Source organism: Kryptolebias marmoratus, linkage group LG24, assembly GCF_001649575.2.
Source record: "Kryptolebias marmoratus isolate JLee-2015 linkage group LG24, ASM164957v2, whole genome shotgun sequence".
NCBI lineage: Eukaryota > Metazoa > Chordata > Actinopteri > Cyprinodontiformes > Rivulidae > Kryptolebias > Kryptolebias marmoratus.
Window position 1 is genome coordinate 671,908 of NC_051453.1, and position 8,267 is coordinate 680,174.

The 8,267-nt window shown below is 42.9% G+C and overlaps 1 protein-coding gene across 11 annotated transcripts in view; it reads right to left on the reverse strand.

Annotated features, from left to right (window-relative positions):
* Nucleotides 1-8,267, reverse strand: part of mylk4b (myosin light chain kinase family, member 4b) — a 28,416-nt gene that overhangs the window by 3,373 nt on the left and 16,776 nt on the right. For 7 of the 11 annotated variants that reach the window (XM_037974256.1, XM_037974254.1, XM_037974255.1 and 4 more), the window contains 5 exons: nt 3,919-4,000; nt 1,798-2,185; nt 1,512-1,699; nt 1,017-1,122; nt 576-669 (listed from right to left, as the gene is read on the reverse strand). In XM_037974256.1, coding sequence (XP_037830184.1) covers nt 576-669; nt 1,017-1,122; nt 1,512-1,699; nt 1,798-2,185; nt 3,919-4,000 — 858 coding nt within the window. Of the gene's footprint in view, nt 1-575; nt 670-1,016; nt 1,123-1,511; nt 1,700-1,797; nt 2,186-3,918; nt 4,001-5,590; nt 7,700-8,267 lie in introns of those variants that run through there. The other 4 variants (XM_025008805.2, XM_037974259.1, XM_017429129.3 and 1 more) reach the window with 3 other exon arrangements.

Here is an 8,267-nt window from a genome sequence, read left to right on the forward strand (position 1 = left end):
GTTTAATTAAGTTAGCCTGGTTGTTGGTTGGATAACCCAACAAACCTCAGAAGATATGAGTTGGAAGAAATTATAGAAGGCAGGAAAACTCAATTTAATTTGGCTTTTTGACTAATTGTGACAAAAGAAAAAGGGAAATAAGGTGAATTTAAAAAAAATACTGAGAGGTTTTCAACATATCAAACAGTCACAACAATGGAAACACATTTCTCATGTTTTTCCTCCTAAACGGCCATGGCAGCAATTTTTATTTACAGCATTTATTTGTTTATTTGATGCTTAATAGCGTCAGTGCAGTGTCTGTATGTCTAAAGCTGCTTCTGTCTGCAGCATAGTTGGATCTCTCCAAGCATAGAAATTTAAAAAAGCACATTTTCTATTGAGGGAGCTAAACAACTGTTCATGTGAGAAACACAAAGAACCTGTAGTTCAGCACGGAGCTGCACCACAGGTTTTGTTCAGGATGATCGGCAGGAACTCGACACATTTACAGTTTGTGCTGCAGGTTTGTTGAGTCTAATCTGGTGCATGGATTCTGTAACATCCTCAGCACTAGCTGATGTTTCTTACTGCACCTTCTCCTTCTGGTTCCGAGCTTTGATGATTTTGGCAGCGAGAGTCAGACCAGACGACTTCTCCAGGCACTTGTAGACTTGTCCAAAACGCCCCCTAAAGAAGGACAAACACAAAGAGAGTGGTGGACTTTATGGATTTAATCTTAAATTATGCTGTAATATATAGAAGTGGTTTTATAGTTTCAGAAATTTGTCATTAAGTCAGGAATGCAGAGAAGTAATCTTCACTTTGAGAGGCTGCATTTAGCTGCAGCACATTACATTACAGAGGAATGTTAGTTTGCATTTGGCCCCTGAGGGTCACAATCATTTTTAGGAGGCAGCTCAAAGGTCTTTAAAATAAAACTATTAGCCGGCCCATCGCAGGCTGAAAAATCTTCTCTTAATTCATTAGAGAGAAGCAAACGTTTTCAGTGTGTGAGTCTGAGTGTGTCCTCTCACCCGCCGAGAACCTCATCCCTGTTTATGGTGTAGTAGGTGGCTATCTGATGGGGTTTGGGGGTCACGATGCGGTGGTCGAAAGGTGCTGACGGTGGGGGGCTTGATTCTGGATGAGAACAGAACAAAAACAGGTGAAATGAAGAAGCAGAGATGGAGAAGGAGGTCCTGCTGCCTGGAAACAAAGTGGCTGAAAATAGCAGCACGCCAGCGACTCATTATCTGCTCTAAACTCGGCGTGCCGGACGTGTTGGTGACGCTGGAGCAGGCACGGTGTTACTGACATGAGCAGCTGAGTTTCTATGAGCTCCCACCCTCAGCCTTACATGCATCTTTTATGGAAAACACTTGCTTTTGTCCAAATATTTTCTATTTCTTGTAAATTATGCAGCAACATAACCTGGAAGCAAAGGTCCATCGGTGGAAAAAATTCCACATTTGTGTGACGATTTGCTCTGTGTTTCAAACAAAAAGCCACTGGAGCACTCTGATGCTCACCAATCATGAACTCCTTCACAGCCGGCTCTTCAGCTTCTGCCTTTGTTTGGTCAGATTTGGAGGCCTCCCCCGTGTGTCTCTCAGCACTGTCCTGCTTCCTGTCCTCCACTCTGCTCTTCTTCAGGTCGTCCTTCACCAGGTCTTCCTCTGTGACGCAACGTTTGCTGGCAGCTCCGGCGTCTTCAGAGCTTCGGACATTTTAAAAGCCAAAACAAAGAAGGTGTCATTAGAAGCAGTCATGACTGCATGAAGAAATCTAAATAAACTCCAGATCTGACATCAGTACCTTTCCTGGGAGCCCATGTCCTTCCCTGATTCTGATGGCTCTTCTTCTTCTTCTGTAAGCTGTTTCTTTATACCCTCCTCCTCTTTCTGCTCTGTCACATCTTCTGCCTGTTGCTCCTCTTCCTCTTCGTCGGTGTCGTCGAAGACATCCTCTCCATCGTCCTCTCCATCGTCCTCTCGGCCCTCAGTGTCCTCTGCTTGTCCTGCAGGAGTGTCTGACCCCTGCAGGATCAGCTCCGCCGGTTCCTGTCTCCTTCCTTTACTTCCTGCGTCCTCGGCGCTCTGGACGTCAGCGTCTGTGTTCACCTGGTAATGCTCAGAGTTTTCCCTGTTGAGCTTCTCCACCTGTTTCTGCAGCGCCGACTCATTCAGACAGGAACCATCTGAAACTGAAAGAAAGAGCTTTTTGAAGCTTTTCATACATTTTGGTTAATCCTAAGAATTCTTGTTGTTTGATCAGTTATTTTAGTCCAGATGAGGTGAAAATATGGAACACTTATTGGCTGGAAAACAGTGAAATTGAGTTCTGCTCTGATTTTAACGACTTTTCTACGATAAATCAAGCTGTTCAGTTAAATGAATTACCATAAAAACCCTGTTTTCAGTTCATAGGGACCACTTAAAGTCACCCTGAATTTAAAAAGTAACACCTGAATTCATGCAACAGCTGTGTTTCAGTAACGTGACTCATTTTCCAACCAGTTTTTCAGTCCATAAGAGCATCCTGGAAACTTTACAGGAAGCAGATCAGAACCAAACAGCCACATCAACTATTTGATCGTTTCTCAACTAAAACTCAACGTTGTTTTCAGGTTTACCGTTTAATGGTAGTAACGTTGCACTCAGTCTCAAATAAAATGTAGCTCTTTAAACAAAACGTTTTGCTGCTTTCTTCACATTTTGAAATGAATTACCATAAAAACCTTGTTTTGCATGAGGGGACCAGTTTCATACAGACTAGTGAGGAAAAAGAAAGTTAATTGTTCACTCATTTCTGCTGAGGTTGATCAATAATTTAAGAAAGAAACACCAACAGATGTGGTCTTTTTTTATTATTATATCATAGCATGAATATTACCTCTTCTTGTGTGCACACAGTGGAAAAAAAGATAATTTGTTTTAAACTTCAGATTTTACAACAGATCTTTTTAACCCACAGAGTCTGTCCTGGAAGTAGAAAAGCCACAGGTTTCATCATGTCAGGTACTCAGATTTCCAGTTTAAGTAAAACAAAGTTCATGTGAGGATGTGGGCTCACTGTAGGTGTGTGTGTGTGTCTCTAATAACTGCAACGAAACGACATTACAGGCGTGCCAAACTACCTGAGTCATCGTCACGAAGGAAAGAGACGAGTCAGTGTTTCAACGGTGAAAACGCTCAAAATGCTACTTATACCATTCATTTAAGGCATTGAATTGGTTATCTCAGGTAGGATTAGATTTAATTCTCATCTTCTCATGTTTTTAAATAAAAACCAGCAGTGCTTGGTAAGTTCGTCGTCAGTGGTTAGTAACACACCCAGGAGGAAACTTTGCGTTTACGTGTCCTCCTGGCACCAGTATTTCCTTATCTGATCCTAATCTGAGGAAACCAGCCTGTAGAACAAGATTAAAGTAGAACACACTCACCTCTGGGTGTGTTTTACTGTCACCCTGTACTCACTGTTTAACAGAACTTTGTCTGAACAATAGTAGGATGAGTTAGGTGTAAACTGTCAAACTTTTTACACTGAATTTTGTCATCATGTCACAAAAAACGTCACAATGAAAACAGGCTTCTGAAGCATTGCTGCTGTTGCCACAATAATTCTGATAATGTTTTTATGTTTTTATCTCCAAGCTCAGTCAGTTTTACAGATATGGAGCTAAAGTTTGACATGGTAGTAGCTGAGAGTCATTCACCGCAGCTCAGAATATAACATGAGATCTACAATTTATCATTTCTCATCATCAGAGTTTAAAAGTTTAGCATGAAAGGCGGCGGGCGATATGCATTCCTTCAGAGAACGCTTGGGTCTTTTTTTGTTTTCGTCGGATTAACGGTTGATGATTATTGGGGGGATTCACTGTATTCTGAGCTCATGTTTTCACAGATTTCAGATAATTGTGTGTTTTTAGTTCACCTGATGAGTCCTGAGGTTTCTGTTTCTTCTGAGCCTTCCCTCCCTTCAGGTTCTGCTTGGTTTTGTCTTTGTCATCCTTTGCCTTGAAAAGATAAAAAAGGGAACACATTATATATTTAAAAAGTTCTCTTTTTGAGTCGTTTTCCCCCCATCCTATTCTCTTATATTACCCGTCAGGATAAGTACCTGATGTGTAGATTGTAAGGTCTTAGTACAGACCCAATAAGTACCCAGTACATACCTGGTAAATACAAGTTTACCTGGTAACAGGTGCATAACCAATACGTACCTGCTACGTACTATATACTGTATGTAAGTACCCGGAGCTGTGTACTCAGAAGGACCTGTGTACCAGGAAAGTACCTGGAACGTACCCAGTACATACCAGGTGTGTATCCAGTACATACCAGGTGTGTACCCAGTACATACCAGGTGTGTACCCAGTACATACCAGGTGTGTACCCAGTACATACCAGGTGTGTACCCAGTATATATTTAGTTGTTGTTGTTTTTACTTTGCTGGACACTTTTGTTGTTGTTCTGTTTATTTTACATTCTGATTGTTTTCATATCTGTCACAGAACTAAAAAAAAGTTCTGTGGAAACAGAATTTTAATCATGTTAAAAAGGCTTTTATCACCAGCAGTTTTTCAACATGTCTCTGAGGGAAAGTAACGCTGAGAACTGTGCTGCCAGGTCAGATATTTCCATCTGTACGACAGCGAGATGTTTGTTTCTGTTGCTGGGGCGGCACCATAACTCAAGAACAATGTTCTGCCAGGCAGACGTCGACACTTGAAGAGGAAAGGTCACTCGTTTTCTGTAACAGGAAAGATTTGCTCATTAAGGAAGCTTTAATCAAATTAGGGGCGACTTTAGATCAATCCTTTGTTATGAATATGAAGGGTAGAGGCTACAACAACACAATCAGAGACAAGAACCTCGTTGTTGGGTTCACAATGTTCCACACTCCCTGCGATGATGAACCAGAACACAGCATTAGTCACCCACTCAGAGCAGAACTCAGAAGTGGCTCTCTGACTGTCCAGCTGCCGTCCGGCCCGTTTCTGATAAAGGCTCGGGGGTCTGAGTACAATAACGGGTCTGACTCCAATCATTTACACCTCAGAGGCAAACAGGAACATCTGCGGGGGGGGCTACTTAACATTACTGAGAACTACAGCAGGTCAAAGGTCAGCACAAACAGAGACGAAGCAAAATTCAGCGTGAATGCTGAGCGACTCTGAAACAGAGTTATTAAAAAAGCTAAAAGTAATAAACACTAACTTCAAAATAGTAGCTAAAAGCTTAATGTAGCAATGAGGTACAAAACTACTCAAGGTAGCAAAACACCAGCTAAAAGCAGCAGAAGACAAACTAAAAGCTAAAAGCAGCAGAAGACAAGCTAAAAGCTAAAAGCAGCAGAAGTTTAGCTGTAAACTAAAAGCAGCAGAGTGGTACCAAAAACACCGAGCATGCTGAAGACATCAGTGTTTCTGAAAGCTCTAAAGAAATCTCCTATGGGAGAAATATTTGCAAATAAAGTTAAATGAACTAAGAATGGCTAAAATAAGACAAAGTAGAGTTTCAGCAGCCGTTTGTTGATTTGCCATCATGACCTCAGAGGGAATATTTGCTCCGTTTCTGCTCCCATCTTGCAGGATGTTCTCACCTTCCTGCTGGTTTTGTTTCCAGGCTGCTTGAATAAAAGCTCCACCAGCCTGGAGTTCTTCACCACCTCCCCGATGAGGCTGATCACCTGCTGGGTGCCCTCCAGCAGCTTCTCCACCCCGTCCAGCCTGCGCCCCTGACCCTCCAAGGCGCCGCGCAGCTCCCTGTACACGGCCTCCACCCCGGACCCGCGTCTGCCCTCCTCACACATGGAGGCCAGGTCCCGGCCCATTCCCCTCACGTCCTGGGACAGCCCGTCCAGCCGGGTCAGCACGGTCTGCTGCATGTTGAGCAGGTGCTCCATCTGGGAGCTCAGGGAGTCCATTCTGCTCTCCATGCAGCGCAGGGAAGCATCGTGGTGAGGCCTGTCCGATGCGTTCAGGGACAACTTCCTTCCAGGAAGCGGGTTTGGATCGTACATTTTGGCTAAAGAGTTGACGAGGCTGGAGCTCATGGTTGTGTATCTGCTCACAAACCTGCTCAGAGCTCAAAGCAAACCACAAGATGAAGCATTTTCACCACCAAAAGTGATGCAGAAGAGAAGAAGCAGACGGAGGACATAAATCTGCCCCTCAAACGCTCCAGAGTTGAGTTATAAGAATAGCAAACGGCTCTTATTAAAGTGCAGACGTCAGGGGCCGAGTGGCCAGTGATAAGAGCTGAGGGCTCGGGTGTGCAGCTGGGGATTGATGGGGTTTAAGGTGGGGGGGTGGATGCTATGTGACATTTGAGACACTTAAAAAGCCCTTCAGACGGGTGTCAGAATCCCAACAATCCGGGCCTGAAACATGACGCCATAAAAAGTAAAGCAAACAAATAAAATGTTCTGCCAATAGAAGGGGAACAGAGGATCTGCAGGAGGGTAATTAGGAGTTCAGAGCATGTTAATCTTATTGTCATTATGGGATGTTTGTATTTTCACAATGAGAGAGTAGAAGGAGATGAGACAGGTGCAAACTTTACAGACAATCTGTACTCCGTTAAAGACACCAGCATCGTGTTTCTGAACCTGAGGGAATGCCCAGCGCTTTTTGGAGTTAATTCATTTTCACCCGACGGATGTGAACATGGCTGACGCATCTACTGACGCACGTTTTCATCGCCCTCCCCCCAACAAAAGGTGAAAACAGACGATAATGTTTCTGCTCAGGTCTCAGTGTACGTGTCTGTCTATTAGCAAAATATCTCAGATTTTCATGAAACGTGCAGAAAGTAATAATTAGATGAACATCTACAACTGATGAACATTTGGAGCAAACACTGTTGCAGATGGTAACTCAGTTTATTTGGTGTGGTAGGAGCTGAGAGTCATTCACAACACAGACTCTGGCTGTGACATGTTGAGCTTTGACAATTCTCAACACAAGATACGTCTGAAAGTCGAAGGGTGATATGCATTCCTTAAGAAAATGCCTTTAATTAAGCTTCCAGTGGTTTTGCTCCTGTTTGCTTTACTATCAAACATCTGATACAGGAGGTTAGTAACTTAAATTAGAGTTTTGTTGCTGAGAGGAGCTTGAATGCTGGAAGAATCCCAGCTGCCTCTCAGTAACGTCACTGCGTCGAAGCTAAATGTGGAGCCAGAAAACAACGGAAGAAAACAGGAAGCAGGTGATCCGTCCGACACCTGAGAACTGTTTGCACAGGAAGGAACCAAAGACCTGATCCGACACTGAAAAGCTTCTGAACTTGGACTCTGACCTCAAACGGTGCTGTACAGCAGTGACAGAGAGCCGGCGCCTATAGTATCCTGACCCCCATCTGTCCCTGTCCCTGCTCCCAGGACAGACAGACGGACCGGCAGCTGTTTAACGGGGCCTAGTTACCAACTAAGGTGAGAATGAAAAGGACATGGAGCAGGAACGCCTCAGAACCTGTGAAAGTAAAGGTTTTATCGTGGAATAAACAAGAACAGATAACAAAAGTTGTGGAGGAACTAATGAGCGACTAGTTTCTCATGAACCATTAACTTCTAATGAACTCCTGGTGAATTTCTGTTAAATAGCTAAGAATGAGGAAGTTTATCATAAGTACAAATGAAAACAAAATTTTAGTTACATCAGGAGAATTTCTTGCTATTAAATCCTAAAACCTGAAAACAAAAGGTCTTCTTTCTTTATGGTTGAACTACAGCAGAGAGAACTAAAAACACTACTTTTATTCTTTTTGTTTTTTATTTTCAGTTTGAACTTAACTCAGCAAACAGACCCAAGCCTGATCATCCTCAGACATGTAACATCAAGTTTAATCAAACTTAAAGTGGATTTAATTTGTACTTTTGGGACAGTCCTGAACTTTGTGCTACAGTGTAAAAGTCTGGAAAACGTTCATCTTGCAGACGTTAGGAAACGTGATGTTGGTTAAAAAGCAGCAAGTCGGTCTGAAGAAAACCTGTAATCTTGTTTATCTCCTCCAGCTTTAAAGTCCTACAGACTGAATATTGCAGCTTCTCTCTGAGAATATACGCTCTCCATTTATGTTTCTTTAAGGAAACAAGCAGCTGCAGCAGATCACCACATTCCTGCTTATTCTTGATGGGACGGGATTTAAAGCTTTGAAGCAGAAAACTTTGCAACTTGTGGATTTCTCTGATGATGACTGAACTCCTGGACTCTGGTTTAAATGATCTTAATTTAGTTTGAAGCACAAAATCCCTCCATTATTCCCCCCCACCCACC